This window comes from Cinclus cinclus, chromosome 5 (assembly GCF_963662255.1).
Source record: "Cinclus cinclus chromosome 5, bCinCin1.1, whole genome shotgun sequence".
Lineage (NCBI taxonomy): Eukaryota > Metazoa > Chordata > Aves > Passeriformes > Cinclidae > Cinclus > Cinclus cinclus.
The window spans coordinates 281,573-298,700 of NC_085050.1; the positions used below are offsets into that span (position 1 = coordinate 281,573).

The 17,128-nt window shown below is 43.2% G+C and overlaps 1 protein-coding gene across 1 annotated transcript in view; it reads left to right on the forward strand.

The window, feature by feature from the left end:
* The first annotated feature begins 241 nt into the window (after positions 1-241).
* The window catches only part of ATRN (attractin), a 141,030-nt gene continuing 124,143 nt past the window's right edge, over positions 242-17,128 (forward strand). Inside the window, exon 1 of the mRNA XM_062493856.1 lies at positions 242-564. Coding sequence (XP_062349840.1) covers positions 254-564 — 311 coding nt within the window. The 5' untranslated portion in view covers positions 242-253. The remainder of the gene's footprint in view (positions 565-17,128) is intronic.

Consider the following 17,128-nt stretch of genomic DNA (forward strand, 5'->3'; position numbering starts at 1 on the left):
GTTGAAGTTGCCGAGATGAGAAACTCACCCCTAAGTGAAGAGTTGTGCAGCTGTAGGACCTAACCAAGAACTGCCTCTACTCTTTCTAAACTACGGATTGTACTTAGCGCTCCGATCACGGCACTCGGCGATTCCCTGATCCGCCCCCTCCCTGCCGCCATGGCCTCGGGGTGACGTCACTGGCTCCGCCTTCCCAGTTCCCCCCCCACTCGCGGCCACCGTAGCGGGATCGGCGGAGGCCCCGCGGCGGCCGATGGTCCGTGTTGTGCCGCCGCCCCCAGCCCGCCCCGCTCCGAGCCGGCAGCGGCCGCAGCCGCAGATGGCGCGGCGGGGACCGGGAAGGCGGGGCGGGAGGTTACCGGCGCCGCCGCCGCCGCCGCTGTTGGCGCTACTGCTGCTGTTGGTGCTGGGCCCCGCCGCCGCCGCCGGCGAGGAAGTGGCTGTGTCCAAGGAATGCGACAAGCCGTGCGCCAACGGCGGGCGGTGCCAGCCGGGCACCGGGCAGTGCGAGTGCCAGCCTGGCTGGGTGGGCGACCAGTGCCAGCACTGCGGGGGGCGCTTCAGGTGAGATCCGCGGGGTGGGGGGGGGGCGGGGACGTGCCCTGGGGTGGGGGAACGGAGCGCGGGGACGTGCGGGGTCGGTGTGGACGGGGGTGGAGGGGCTGCTTCGGGACTTGTTCAGGAGTGAGGGGTTAGGTTTGGGGTACGGGTATGAATGCCTGGTTCAAGGGTGCGGGGCTGGTTTGAGTGAGGAGTTAGTTTGGACCATGGGGATCGGGCCGGTTTGGGGTACGGAGTGGAGTGTGGGGCAGCCACATCAGAGATGGGGGTGAGGGACAGGGCAAGGGAGGAAGGAGTGGCTCGGTGGCCCGGGTCAGGTTGCTCGGAGGCGCACTTGAGGGAAGTAGGGAGGTGGGTACGAGAAGCAGGTTTGGGCACTCAGACGGGGTGGGAGGCTGAGGGGGGGTCCAGGGATGATGAGTGAGGGCGGTAGGGTCGTGGTGCCAGGGGAAGGGCCGGCTGCCGGTAGAGGTGAGGGGCGGGACCAGGTGAGGTTCAAGGTGAGCGGCAGATGGAAGTGACCCTAAAGGTGAGTGACAGGCCAAAGGGATGGTGGGGGACACTCAGGTGATGATAAAGGTGAGGGGCAGGTCCAGGTGACAGCAAAGATGCAGGTGTTGGGGCAGGATAAGAGCGTGTTGCGGGGACAACAGGGGCTGGATCTCTGTGCAATGACGGCGTGAGTGTGGGGCTGATTCAAGGGGATCTGAGTGTAAAGGGATGGGCAGGAGCCATGCAGGGGGACAAAGGGGATTTGGATGTGGAGGGAGAGGTGGGTGTGTGGAAACAGGCTTGAGGGATGATGGCAGCATGGATATGATGGGGTGACAGTGTGGAAGGCTAGGTGTGGAGGTCTACAGAGTGGTTGGGGCTTCCTGGAAGAGGTCTGGGAGCAATGGGATGTGGATGTTGAGTGCTCCAGTTGGTGCGTGGAGTATTTGTAATGCAGGAAGGCACCCCTTAGGAGGCTGAATTTTCAGTGTTCCTTGGCTGGGGTTGCAGAGGCGTAACTGGCGATCAGTTGGCCATCAACCCCTCTAAGGGGCTGCGTATGAGCAGGGATGTGGTTGTAGGGCACTGGGTCAGTGAGGGTCTAGGTGTGATGGATTGCAGAGCCAGGAAAATGTTTGGTTTAAGTTTTAGTAGGTATGGACAGAAAGTAAGGCTGGAGGGGAGTGGTAGGGGGATTTTTTTTGGCAGCAGGGTTAGTTTTGGGGACTGTGTAAATGGAAGTCTAAGGATGGTGGGTGAATGGGGATGGCTTTGTGTGTGGATGTGGCTGGAGTTGGAAGCAGATGGGAGCAGTGAGGAGCAGGACAGAGGAGGAGAGCGTGGGTGTGGGGCCAGTTCCTGGGTGGGGAGAAGGACTAATGTGGAGATGGGAATAGATCAGACTGAGAACAGGTTGGAGGGGAAGGGCGTGCAAGTGGGTGTTAGGGCTGGGTGGAGACTTAAGAGGTGTTTTGGGGGCGGGGGGGGGGTGGTGGCTTTTAAGGAAGCTCCTCTTGGCAGATCAGCAGGTGCTGGTTTTAGTTAAATGTTATTTCAGGACAGGTATGCGCAGGGGAGAGAAACAGTGTCCTTATAGGAGTACTTGGCATTTGGGAGGCTCATCTTCTGGAACTGTAATGCTGCTGGCTCTTGGGGAGGGACAATGGATATGACAGCCTGGTGGAAGAAAGCTCCTGGGCTTGTGAGGAGACAAGACTGGGCAGTGGGAGGGGATTGAACAGGACAGAGGGTATTGGGAAAGTCCTGCTGCTTCAAAGTGGTTTTTTTGAGAAAAAAAACGCTAAAGGAGGGCTCTGGGCAGGAGGCTGGAACCCCCTGACTCTGCACTGGTCCGGGCCATGTGCTAACAACTGTGTGTTGGAATGAGGGGTGTCTGCACAGGAGAGTGATTTTTGGGCTGTATGATGATGGGAAGTGTGTTTCTCCAGTGTTGGGGCCAATTAATTTAGTGTTGTGTTACTTGGTTAGGCTGTGTGTCTGAAATGTATCCCACTGGATGAGAAGATGGAAATCTTCATGTGAATAAGCTGGGGATGCTCTCTGGCTTCTCTATTATGGCAAGGGTTTCTGCAAGATGGTTACCTGCCTTGGACTTGTCAGCTGTGGCAGTGAGAGAGCCAGTGTGTGTGTGTCTGCATGCAATAGGTGAATTCCCTGGCCGGGCTGATTCCTGGAAAAGAAGGAAATTAGAAAAGGATGATTCCTAGGCAGTGACTGTTTTCTTGGGGGGCTACTGAAAGTACCAAGCACCCTTTGATGACGTTCCTTATGGATTTGGGAGGAAGGTAATTGTCTGTATAACCTGAATTAGTGGAAGAAAAATACTTTAATTTTTGTTACTCATATTCATTGACAGTCTGTAGATGAGTACGTGTTGCAAACAGTTTGAAAGGGGTTTTGCATGGAAACAATTCTGGGCTAGGCAAGCCCTGGAATTCCAAACCTGCCTTTTTAATGTCTTTTTGCCACTGTCATGATAAGCATTTTCTTTTAGTTGGGAGAGAGCTTTAAGGAATAGCCTCATACCTGTTACTTTCTTGGAGAAACTTAGGGTATTTGTTGTTTTAAGGGGACTGGATTCAAGAAGCTTCTTTTTTGGTATGGTAATCCCAATTAAAAAAATAAATTGGTATATATTCACTGCTAATAGAACCTCAAATTTTTATCATCTTACTTGTTTTGATAAAATTTCTTTTTTCTTTCTCACTTATAATTCTAGTCTAAAATTTTGCCTGACAATATAATGTATCTTTTTCTCTGTAGATGGTTTATTTGTCTCTTTATTAGTCTATTAAGAAGTTTCTAGTAATGTTTTTAAACTTGGAGCTCTGAGAAGTGCAAACAAGCAGTGTTCAGAGTTTTGCAGTCATGTGTCTTCTTTCACATGCCTTGAGTTTGCTCTGTCTCCTCTCAGAATTGGCTCTGCAGGAGGATTTTTTTTGGTTCATGGTTGTCAAGAGTTTGGCTTTAAAGGACTTAATGTGTTATTAGATGCTGTAGGTACAAATGGGAAGTATCTGGTGAAAATTATTTTCCAAGTGCATCGTATTTTATGAGCTTATCTGCTGGACTGAGAGATGTAATTAAATTTGGCATGTTAATCATTGTATCTTATCTAGATGTATATGGTGACTATATTTGTGGCCTTGACTGTTTTTATTTACATTGTAAAGATACACCTTGTGCTTCACTAACCTAATAATCTCTCACATCTTCTTGAGTTCACAGTGAAGGATAAACATTGTAGCATCGAAGGATGAATATTGCATACTGCTAATGCTCCATTTCCCTTTTTCCCTGGGAAATATTTTTTTTCAGCCTGCAGGTAGATGTATGAATAATGCACCCCAGATCAGTGGTGCTCTTTAGAGGTAGAAGGCTGATTTAGGAAGGACTTCAGGTGACTTTTTTTAAGGTGTGGAACCAGCCACTTCAGTCGTTCAAAGATAAACATCTTGATGTTAAAGGGAAGCTGAAAGAGAAAACACAAAATGTGCCTGATGTGCTTGTGTCTTCTGTTTCAGTACAAACCTCCAGAGTGCTCTGGGCTGGCTGGGAGCTGTTGAGGGCTTTGAGCTGCCATGATATGGGTAGGAGAGGAGCTGCTGCTGGGAGAGATGAGAACTTTCCCAGTCACAGAGCTGCAGCAGCATCCTGGGATAACATCTGGAGCTTGGGAGCTCCGAACTTAAGAGTGAAATTGGCAGCATTGATTATTGTACAATCAAAAAGATGCTGCACACTTTGGTTTACAGAGTCTTCAGAGCACTATCTGCAGCTCAGTGACACAACCTCTTGTCCTGCCTAAACTTGAGTTGTCAGGCAGCTGCCTAATTAGCTGATGGAGTTAAGGCTGGAAAAGCCCTCAAAGATCATCGAGTCCAGCTGCCCCCCAGTGCAGCCAAGATCACCACTAACCACATCCACATGTTTTTGAACACTTCCAGGGATGGGAACTCAGCCACTTTCCTGGGCAGTCTGTTCCAGTACCTGACCCACCTTTCCATGAAGACATTTCCCCAGTATCCAACGTAACCCTCCACCACTTGAGGCCGTTTCCTCTTGGTCCTGTCTTTTGTTCCCTAGGAGGAGAGCCCGACTCCCCCTGGCTGCACCCTTCATTCAGGGAGTTTTAGAGAGAGTGAGAATAAGCTCTTCTCATTCTAACCCCCTGAGTTTTTCTGGGCTGAGCCCCCCCAGCTCTCAGCTGCTCCTCACCATACAGAGCAGGTAAAGCACAGGGCAAGAAGTGACCTCTGGTTCACATGGATTTATTGTCCTGAGATTGTAAAGGGTTGGATTAACAAATTCAGGATAATGATTGACTTCTTGAACAGTCAGTGTATGTGGATTGTGTGTAGGCTCACTGATGGCCAGTTTGATGTGTGGCGCTAGCTGAAAGTAATATTTTGATTGCATAATGAAATACCAAATAATTCCAGGAATATGGATTTTGTGTGTAAAGGCATTGGTGCTCCTTTCATGGTAATACTTTTTCTGTGGTGGGAGATGGCAAATGCTGACAGGACTTAACCATTCAGGCTGACAGTTGGAGAGTAAAGGATACACTCTAATATTTTTTTTCTAAAACTCCCTTTTTATGAATATAATGGGAGCAGTTATGCGTTGCTGATTAAATGTTATGAAGGACTTGGAGGTAATAGAGTGTTCTTGGCCAAAGAATATGACAGTAAAGAATAATTTTATCTCTAGATTTGTGTAAATCACAACCTGAGAGAGTGTGAGCTGGAAAAGAGCTATCACAATTCTCTTTGTTAAAGAAATAGGGACCTTTGGTCAAAAGCTTAAATACAAACTGTTGTCTTTAAAATGCTACCTGAAGCAGTTTGTAGATTTAGGAAGGTCAGGAAGCTGCTTAATAGATCCAAGGATGTTGGCAATTTGAATCAAATCACATTAAGTGCTCAAATTAGGTCTGGGGGCTGCATTTGTGCCTGATCCCCATTCTGTTTTTCCCTTTTCATTAGGATATTATTGTGCTTTAAAATGATTTCCTCTTCTATGAATGAGGAATTTCCATAATGAAAGACTTGCTCAAGCACTGTGAACTGGTAAAAAAGAATTAGCTATTCAGGTAGGAAATACTTAAACATCATCAATTCTGATGAATACACTGAATAAAAAAGAATAATTATATGCTTTTATTTAGTTCTTGGAGGTATGTGTGGATATCTTTATGCATGCATATCTATATTTCTGTCTATCCATACATGTAAGTAATGTATAAATATATATTTTGTGTCTTGGAGCAACCTGGTCTAGTGGAAGGTGCCATGGCAGGAGTGTGGGACTAGGTGGTCTTCAAGGTCCTTTCCCACCCAAACCCTTCCATGATTCTATTTAAATGGTCTGTTCAATGAGAAACTCATGGCTATTACTTAATCTGGATTCTGTGTTCTCACACGGTTATATTGGATGATCTGATATTTTACTAGGACTGTTTTAGGAGCAAAACTTCACCTGTGAAATTATTCAGTATTTTTGAAATATCTGAGTTGTTCTGCATTCTTTGCTGTGCACTAAGCGAGCAGCATAAATATTTGACTTGTGGGAGGTTTTGTTAATGTTTGCAATAACCTCACTGCTTATTTTCAGTCTGCTTTATAGTAAGGAGGCAGTAGTGGAAAATTCAGAGGAGTCAGACAAAACAGCTCATGCTGGATCCTCCGCATCATCTCTGCTTCACACACATCCTGTGCCTTCCCTATTGGAGCTCTGGAATACCTATTGGAATTGTTGGAATCACTGAACACTTCATGTGTGAGAGAGAGGAGTAAGTCCTGTCCTGTTCCTGTCTTCCTGCTGAGCATGTCTGAGCATGAGACCTCCTGAAACAGAGCAGATAAAGGATAACATTCCTCTGCCTGCCAAATCCAGGGACATATCACTGACTTAGACTTACAAACACCTCCTTATCTGCGGCGGTCACCATTTCTGTCTCATTTCTCTGTTTCTGTAAGTAGCAGGGAATACCTGCCTGAGTCCCTTAACAGTTGTTTGGCACTGCTCTAGATTTTTCCAGTATTTCAGTCTCAGTTGTTCCTTTTGGTTTGGATGCGAAATAATCACAGAATGATTTGGATTGGAAGGAACCTTAAAGGTCTTTTAGTTCTAACACCTTTCACTAGATCAGGTTGCTCCAAACCCTGTCCAAACTGATCTTGAACACTTCCTGGAATGGGGCAGCCACAGCCTCTCTTGGCAACTAGTAAAATAAGCTCAGGTCCAACCAGGTGTTTGTTACCCTCTTCATCAATTTACATTTAACATAAACAGCTTACACTGAAATACCAAAAATGACTGAGATTAGCACTGTTTTCACAGATAATAGTTGCTTTCTTTAATAATAATAATTAAAAAAAAATCTAGGACCAGCAATCCTTTTATCCAGTGTCCTGATACATTTAAATAATATTTTGGAATGTATGTGATGGATTTGACTTTCCTGGCTTGTTCCTCTGAAGCTTTTGTCAGCAATCAAATTTCAAACCCTGAGTTTTCTGTGCCTGACATGTCTATGAAATCCATCCTGAAAATCCTATATTTAGATAAGGCAGCTGCTGACCAAGCTATTGTCTTACTGTAGTAATTTAGGTTATCCTTGGGTCCTCTTTTCTTGATCAGTTTCCTTGAAGAATTTTTTTCTGATTTGAAGTTCTAAGCACAGCACTTAGAATTACCTTCTTGACCAGGTAGAGCTTTGCTTTTTTTTTCCTGCACTCAAAATATTCCAGCAAGTAGTTTTTAAATCACAACATTTAAAGCATAGTGAAAAAACAGAGTAAACCAGGCAGAAGATGGGGTTGAAAATGATGTGATTTTGTAAGTGAAGTAGTTTTGGGGGAGTAGGGAGCTGCTCCAAACTTGAATTCATGGTAAGGAGTACCACAGCAGTTTTGTGCCAGTGCTTTGTTCTTGCACAGCCGCGTGTTCACATCTGCCCATTAAACCACTGCAGCATCTTGGAAGCAGGGCTGGAATATTTGGTAATCAATTTTACGGCAGTGAACAGAGATGATAATTTGCTTTTTTGCACGGTTTTGAATGAAATACTCATTTAGTCACTGAAACACTGGAGCAGTAATGATGTTTGAGTTTTGTTTCCTGCTTTTGTTCCCTTGCTTTGTTTATGGCTGATCCTCGCAGAAATTCCTTTAGATGTACTTGAGATTGTCACGTTTCCTCCTTTTGCTTAAAATAAATATTTATTTGATGGAGAGGCAGGTTGCTTACCAAGGTTTTGGTGAATGTGTGCTGCATACAGATGATTCTGACCACGATTTGGGCTTGAGGAATGTGAAATGCTTGGGGTATTCAGAACATAAGAGCTCTGTCCTTATTGCAGAGTTGTGACATCATTAGGGTTGTTAAGAGGCCTTAATTGCACACAGAACAAGCTTTATGTAGCAATCTGATAACCTAAATTTGGGACATTAGCATAGTGGGGGATTTGGAGAATAATTTAAAGAAAATGGACTCTGAGTTTTGGGCTGATAATAATCGTCTTAGTGCATCTTGCATGATGGAGATGAATTTAAGTGTTTTACTGACAGACTGAGCAATATTCCTGCTAAAGAGGGGCAGCTGATCCCCAGAACAGATTGTGAGAAGTACTTCTTGGACACCCCAGGGTCTGGATAACATTCCTGGTCCTGATTGTGGCTTCACTTGGTAAAACTAGTTTCCTGCAGTATCACCAGCTTCAGAATTTTCAGGTCCCTGAAAATGCAGAAGTGGAATTAAGTTGGTTTAGGGGATACCATGCTGACAGAGGTGGTCTGGGCATTCCAGCCAAGGGTTTTCCAATGTCTAAACTACCTTCTATTCTCTGCTGTGCCTGCTGGGCTCACAGCTGCAGAAGTAAAAGCATTGCTGTACACAGATTCATCTTAGGTGTGCTCAGTGCATGTTGCAAAAATTTAAATAGGGGGTTGTTGCTTCGTGTAGGTACAGGTTGTTACACATCTTCTTTGGGGTGAAAATTATCCATAATGACCTTTATCATGAAACAGTGCTGCTCAGTTTTTCATAGAGACTTATGCAGGATACAGTACAGCTGTGAAAATGCCAGATTTTCTGTTATTTGCCTTTGTCCTCTGTTTCCTGATTTTCAGAAAACTTTTTTGATTTGCTAGTTTCTGTAAGCTGAAAGGAAACCAAAGGAAAGGAAACAAAATAAGGAAAGTTGTGCTAAGGAAAGCACTCTTTGGAAGACTTTCTTGTTAGTGTTTGTATTGCTTGAAAATATAATGTCTGTCTCCAAGGTAGAGCTTCCCTACTCGAAGGATAAGAAGCTTCACACGGATGAATTAGCATTTTTTGTAAACTCCTTTTATAAACTTAGATACAGAAATTGAGAGCTTTTTCAGTTTTTTAATTCAGGAAATTTAGATTTGGTTTAATATTATTTCATGGTAAAGGGAAGGAATTATCATGTCCTCAATTGCTTTGTGATTAAAAGCTGATTAGTTTTTAGTCATTGCAATGAAAAAAATTACTTCTGCAGTGGATTAGCTGTGTATTCAGTGGCTTTAGTGTTTTTTTTCCCCTCAGTTTCTTTGTGCTTGTGTCATTATCTCTTTTCTTCCACAGTTTGGTCATTTTCCATATGTTGGTGTCATGGCAGTGCTCCCAAATGTAATTGCCCTATCTAGGGAAAATCTGTGATTCAGGTTTACCCTGAGCACAGCTTTTAAATTTCATTGCTTGTCACGATCATGAATGTGTTTGAGTTCCTCTAAAATAAACTTTTCAAGGTGGTTTTGTGAAGGCTTTTTGCGGCAAGGTGCAGCATGTTTCCTGCCAGAGTTGTGCACCTGCCTGTTTAATGATTAATTTACACAGTCAATCTCCCATTAATCCAGAGTGGAGAGTGTCACTTGAATTATACTGTGATTTGAGAGCTTAGATCTCTAGCATCTGTTAGCTACATACTTTGATCTTGTGTGAAATCATCAGAAGTAATGCTGCAAAGATTTCCAGCCTTTGCAAGACCTGAGTTGCAGAGGAATGTAGAACAGAAGTGTTGACTGGACAGGCCAGTGCTGCAAGAAAAAGAAAACAACCAAAAAGCAAAAAACCAAAAACAAATGGAAACCAACACCCCCCCCTCCTCCCCAAAATAACAAAAAAAAAAACCACAGGGAAAACTGCAGCATTGTTTCCTATTAAGGATTTTTGTGCAGCTAAAAAATAAGTATACTACTGTATCCAAATTGTGAGCATATATTGAAGTTGCTGGCTTGCTGAAAGCAAAGTATTGAATTCCAGCTAATATGGTGAGAAATAAGTAGTTTTCAGGTCACTGGTGATTTTATTTTTTTTCAAGGGGATATCAGGAACAGGCAGAATTGTAGGGTGAGTAGCTTTTAGTTTTGTTGAAAAAGTTGAAATTTATTGTCTTTCAAGATACACTGTATTTTCATCTGCTTTCATAGTTGCTGCCTCCTTGTTTGACAGTGCACTTTTGTTAAGGGATTGATTTATTTCACTGAAACACATAACAGGCAACTCTGTAAATTTGGGTCAGTTGGTGTCTTTCTCACAAGCACAGGTTGCAGTGACTCTTTAAAATTACTGGTTTTCAGTTTGGGAATAGTAATGGGTGTTTAAGTATGCCCTCGTTCAACTTTTGGCGCATGAATCATTTCAAGGAGGTGTTGATGTAGTTCAAAGTCAAAACCAGGACTTGACTTCCTGCCTATGCACATTTTTTTCTGAAACATTTGTACTAATAGTGCTGGAATTTTAAATTTTCTTGCAGATGCTGCTTGATAGTCTGTTAACTAGTTTTATCTGAATTTATGTGATGAGCCCAGAGAAAACTCAGTTACTGAAAACATGTTGAACCAGTTATTAGTGGATCATTTCCAGCTTTTCTCAGTACCTGAGGTGATGAGAATTTCTGGGACAGCAGGCAAATGTCAGCACCAGCAGAATTCCCTTATGTGAATGGTACAATAACAATTTCTATGCAAGTTTGAATGTGAGAGGATGGGGACTTGGATTTCTGGTAGAAACAGGAATGTGTGGTCTGGCTAGAAAAGCTGAAATGACTTTATAACCTCTAACTTTACTGTTCCCTTGAAAAAAAAAATAAATGATCACAGACTTCAGGAGTCAATACAGTTTCCCTAACAATTAATTAGGACAAATTATTCATATGGTTTAAAGATGTTCTGATGATGACTCTATTTACATAAGAATTTGAAGGTTTGGAAGGATATTTTAATGACAGTTTTGCATGGCAACTTGTATTCAGTTGTCTATTCTGAGAATAATACTGCTATACAGAAGAAATGTGGTTATTGTTACTATAAATATGCCTAAATTATCTTCACTGAGGCTGATGAAAAAAGATATTGTGTGTTAAAAGTGATGGAATTTAAATGTGATCTTTAAGTTCTCTATTCGGCACTTATGGGAATTTGTCATGTGATGTGGAAAGACAAGGAATCACAATGTGAAAATTGTGTTATCAGATCAAAGCTGGTTGAGGCATGAGAGTGGCTTCTGTGCCTGAGCTTTGCTTGCTTGCAGTACAAGATGTGTGTGCATTAGATAGGACAAGGTGCTGGAGGAGAGATGTCCTTTGCTATATTCCCACTGTCTAAATCCTACTGATTTTCCAGTATCCCAAGCAGGTAGGATTGGAACATGAGTGCATGTTTTTTACATGACTCACCAGATGTAATTGTAGACCTGGGCTCCTCAAGCAGTGACCTGTGGTAAGACACGTTCTACATGAGGTTCACCAGTGCCAGTGAGATCAGGCACTATGGCTGGGCTGGAGATTATCCCAGGGAGCATGGAGGGAGGTCTTCCCCGTTTTCTTGCCGGTTGATGTAACTTCATACATCTTCATGGAAGCACAGACTGGTTTGGGTTGGAAGGGACCTTAGAGCCCATCCTGTTCTACTCTTTGCCAAGGGCAGAGGCACCTTCCACTATCTCAGGTTTCTCCAAGCCCCATCTAGCCTGGCCTTGGATACTTCCAGGGATGGGGCAGCCACATCTGATCTGGGCAGCCTGTGCCAGGGCCTGCCCACCCTCGCAGGGAACAGTTCCTTGCCAATATTCCATCTAACCCTACCCACAGTCGGTGGGACAGCATTCTCCCTTGTCCTGTCATTTCATGTCCTTCTCCCCAGTCTCTCTCCAGTTCTCTTGGAGCCGTTTTAGGTACTGCAAGGTGCTGGAATTTCTTTCTGGAGCCTCCTCCAGGCTGAACCAACCCCAGCTCTCTCAGCCTGTGTCTATAAGGTTTCTTGCTTTTACCTGTGGATTTGAAGAAGAAATTCTGTAGGAGACAGTTATGTGTGTCTCTTGATTTTTGTTTGCACCTGATTTTTTCATACATTTTTTATTGATTTAAAGTTAACAATTTGCAGAAGCCTGAGTATTTAATCGCTAGGCTTTGTGGGGCTCTCTGGGCATCAAGGCTGTCTTGCTTTTCCATAGTAAGTTCAATAAACAAGAAGTCAATTTCTGTCATTCACTGAAGTTTTTTCAGTGCTTCAAATTTTTTCATTTTTTTTCCCCAAATTTTTCTGTTCAGGTTTAGGGAGCTTAACAGGATTCTGTAGACACAACTGAAATTGATGTTTCCTTACTGTCTTGTAACTTAAAGATTTTTTGAGTGATGTGACCAGAAAGAGCAAATTCACACTAAAAGTATGAAAGTAGGTGGATGAAGGCCACTACCCATCTGTGCTGGAGGAGATAAACCACTGTGGATGATCTCTGTGGTAACTGCCATATCTGAAGAAGAAAAAGCAACCATTCTGAGGTCAGAAAGCATTGTGGAAAGTTTTTAAATTCTCCCAACTTAAAAACATTTGATAAAAACAGTTAAAAGGTGCTGTGCGTGATGGTTGGAAGCCCTTTGACAGGCCGGGCTGTTGATCTGAAGATTAATGGCAGGTCAGGACTGTGCCATGGCACGAGATGCTTTCCCTTTAATCTCCGATTAAATTAAAGAAGTTCCAGATAGTGATAATTTTAATGGAGTAAAATATATACACACACATATATTTTTCTCTCCACCATGATTGATTCATATTTCAATAGAGGTTCTCCTCTAATGACTTTGAGTCTTTTTATGAGCTTTTTTTTGTAAGTTGTACATGTTCATTATTAAGTCTTTAAAAACAAACTCTGGAAAAATTTGGCCCCAGTGAGTTGTGTGTCTCTGTAACTTCTGCAAGGAATGAAAATAGTAGGAATGATAAGTTTCTATATTTTCTTTTTTGGGTTTTCTTTTGGCAGCTTCTTCTGTAAATAGTTTGTGTAAAACATTTGTAGTGTAGGTAATGCTCTGTGATTTCTGACATGTGCAGTCAATGTAATTATTGTGCATATGTTCCTTAATATATAATATTCTATTTAAGTAATGGAGCTAAGGAGAAAAGAGGACAGGTCAGCAGAGTAAAACAGATGTACAAAGTAGTTTCGGTATATGTAATATGAAGTATATTCTGTATCGTCTCATCCTGATCTTGGTAGCAAAGGTCTTACTCATTGTACAGTAAAATACCTTAAAACATCGCTGGCGGTAATACTGTTTGAGATATTCCCTGACACACTGAGTAATTGGGTGTGGGATTTTGAAATTAAACCCTACTTAGGATCTAAAACTGTGAATAAAATGTTATGAGCTGCCTTTTGAGGAACCCTATCCATAGACTGCATGTTATGTGTCTGTTCTAAATTGGCACTAAACTAAAGGTAGATGGTAGCAATATGCCACCTGCAGTCTTATTCCAGGCATCTTCTCTCCCTTCAGGAGAGAAGGGGAGACTGAGAACAGAGCTTGCTGTGAACTGCAGTTCCTCCTGAGGGGCAGGTCTGATCTCTGTTCTCTGTGATGAGGGACAGGAGCCAAGGGAATGGCTGGAGCTGTGTTGGAGGGGGTTGGATGGGTATCAGAAAAGGTTCTTCCCCCACAGGGTGGACAGACACTGCCCAGGCTCCCCAGGGAATGGTCATCGTCCCAAGGCTGCCAGAGCTCCAGGACCTTTTGGGCAATGCTCTCAGACACAGGGTGGGACTGTTGGGGTGCCCTGTGCAGAGCCAGGGATTGGACTTGATGATCCTTGTCGGTCCCTTACAACTAAGGATATTCTGTGATTCCATGTGGAAACAAAGCAAAATCCAGTACAGCAGTCTTCCCTGCTGCTTCCTGGTGATAGCTGTAGCAAACTGCAACAGGGTTGAAAATGGAGAGGGGGAATTGCTGTGCATCACTTAATCTGGTTTGGGTTTTTTTGGGGTTTTGTTCTTTTCCAGAGTCATGGTTTGTACCTTGATTTGTTGTTGTCGAAGTTTCAGTTCAGAAGGGTATAGCACACTTCCCTCTCCAAGTGAATTAATACAGGATAGAATTACAGGACTGATTTATGAAGTGGATAACAGCTGTGATGCTGAACTGGTTGGGTACAAGGAGATACTTTTCAGCCACTGCAGACACAGAGGCTGGGCACTGTCAGACTGATGCCATCAGAGTCTTACCTGCCAATCTGAATGTGCTTTTAGAGAACTGTTTCCACATCAGTCTTTTGGAGAATAATGAGTCCTTGCCCAAGCAGACTTTTAAACTGCAGACCCCATCTTGGGCACTGGAAGTGGGAACATGGGACACATGTATACTTATCGTGTTACTTACGTGCACTGAAGTGAGTATGTAGGACTCCTAGTCAGAACATTTGCATTGTGTTTTCCCTAAAATGCTGCATGTTGTGCTTTGTTCTGATTATTTGTATACTGATGGCATTCATGCTCACTGGTTCAAATGAAATTTTCTACCTTTTTCATTGCTGCTCTTTTAATCTTAATGCTCTGATTGGATTTTCAGAAGTTTTATTTTATCCTCTAATCCTTAATTTACCTTTAAAACCTTTTTTTCATCTAATTATAATTGAATTTTGCCCTTGAGCAGGTGTATGGATAATCTTTTAGGAGCAGTTTTAAAAAAGGGTGAAGAAGGTGAAGAGCTAGTCATAGAAAGTAACATTAGTTGAGTTTTTGGTTTGTGGAATAGTGATTAAAAGAAATGGAGGGGAAGATGATCTGCTATCTTCAGACCCATCAGTCTGACATTGAGATCAACATTTAAGAATGCATTAAAGGAAAGAACAATGGTACACAGACAGAAATGCTAGATAGATTTGCCATTTGTAAGTGATACTGTTTAAAATACAATATATATCTGTGTTGGATGTTTTATAAGCCTCATTTAGGATGAAGGCACCTTTAAGAGATAAATAACTACAATCTGGGTTTTGGAAGGCTCTTTGATTCAATGGCACCACCCAGAGCTGGACTGTACTGCATGACCTATGAAGAGCTTTTCAGTTCAGGTGTGATAGTCAGGAAATCTGGAAAGCTTATCTTCTATTCTGCTGTTTCTGTTGATAGAGAATTTATCAGGCTTTTTCTCATATTACAGGTATGGAAGGGGAGCAGTTGGTGAGGTGTTAAATAGGAGTATAAGGGTTAAAAGAGGGGCAAGGGAAGGATTTCTGCCCCTCTCAGGTGAGACCTTACCTGCAGAGCTGCCTCCAGCTCTGGGCCCCCAGCACAGGAGAGACCTGGAGCTTTTGGAGTAAGTCCAGAGAAGGCACCTAGATGATCAGAGGAATGGAGCAGCTCTGCTGGGAGGAAAGGCTGAGAGAATTGGGATTGTTCAGCCAGGAGAAGATAAGGCTCTGGGGTGACCTAATTGTGGTCTTCTAGTAACTGAAAGGAGCTGACAAGAAAAATGTAAAGAGACAAGACAAGAGGGAATGGCTTCAGACAGAGACAATGTTGACTTAGATGACATATAAGGAAGAAGATTTATGATGAGGGTGTTGAGGTGGCACAGGGTGCCCAGAGCAGCTGTGGCTGCACCATGTCAGGAAATGTGTAAGGTCAGTTTGGATGGAGCTTGGAGCACCCTAGAATAGTGGAAGGTGTCCCTGCCCATGGTGGGGGTTTGAAATTGGCTGGGCTTTTAAAGTTCGGTCCAACCCAAACCATTTCATGATTCTATCGTGACAGATAAAATAATGTTTTGTTTCAGCCATAAGACTGCATACTTAATGTCACGTAGGCAAAGATGTAGCTAGCATGAGGCTGGCCTTGGGAGGGAGCCTGGCAGGGAGAAAAAGGGGAGAGTTAACTGATGTGTGTCACAAGGGAGAGAAAGGGGAGAGAGAAGGATGTGTTGATTTGAGTGTAGTAGGTGGTCAGAAAGAATGTCAGTTCCTGAGTACCCAGCCAATGGGAAAGGGGACAGGAGTGCCCCCCAGCCGAGAAAAAGCATAAAAGTTTGTATGTTTTAGGGGAGATGTGCCTCCTCGGTGAGCTGCACCTGACTCAGCTGTCTATATTAATAATTAGTACTGCTTCGATGACTTTGACCTCTTTCAGCTTTATTGGTGATTGAGTGCTTCTCACAGTGTGAAAGAAAGGGAGAGGGTCAGAAGTTGGCTCTGGAACCTGGTTTAGTATTTTCATTTGTGATGTGGGTAAAGTGGAGAGATGCACTTCTTTCATCACTGATGATGTCATAGTAGAGCAGAGATCACACCACATCTGGGCAGAGCAGGGGGAATGAAGTGACAGCATGGGGCTGAGGTGGCATCACACTCACAGGAATTTATAAAAAAAAATCCTGTTAAGATGAAGTTATATTAAAAAAAAAAAAAGACCCAGAAACAGTAATTAGTTCTTTGAATGGTTGTTACTTGTCAGCATGATGCATTTGGGAAGAGAAAGGAAGAAGGCATAGAGAAGGAGGAAAAATGATACTGTGGTTCAAAGCCCTAGGAGTATCTCCTGGGTAATATCATCACTCTCTGATCAGTTGGTTTCCTTTCAGTCACGCATTTGCAAAGATAATTTTTCTGGTTTTGTTTTTAGGGGCCCTGGCTGTTATTTCTCTTTAAGTTTTTTATGTCTGGTGATCAGCAAATGCTCTTGGCCTGCAGCTGTTTCGTACCAGTATAAGAACCTGGTGGTGTTCATTCCACAGTGCTTCATGGGTGCTAAACTGAAATTACTACTTCTGTTACTGAAGAGAATTTTTAAATGGAGCAAGTCCTCATGTTTAATCCAGAGACATTGATGATTCAGTCCAGCACCAGTCATTCCACGATCCTCTGCATCTCTCCCTCTACAGCCCAGTGACATCTACTCAGATTAGAAACTAGAAGTCAGTAATTGTAGAACATTTTGTCATGCCATCTTCCATTTAAAAACCTGTTAAGTTGTTTCAGAAATATTTCTTTATTATTTTTTGTTACATGTTGCTCCCTAGCTTACTGGGAGCAGGTGGATACTTTATTTCTTAATTGTCACAATATCAGCTTTTTCTCAAATGGAAAAAAATACTTTTATATTAAAATGTAACTAGGCATATAAAGGCTTGTCACACTCTTAATATGGAACAGCAGCCTCAAATGGAATCAATTTGAGCCAAACAGTGTGTGTATGTTATCACTTCTCATGGAGAGCTGCTGACAACAGAGCAGGCTGGGGGGGTTCTCCCCCT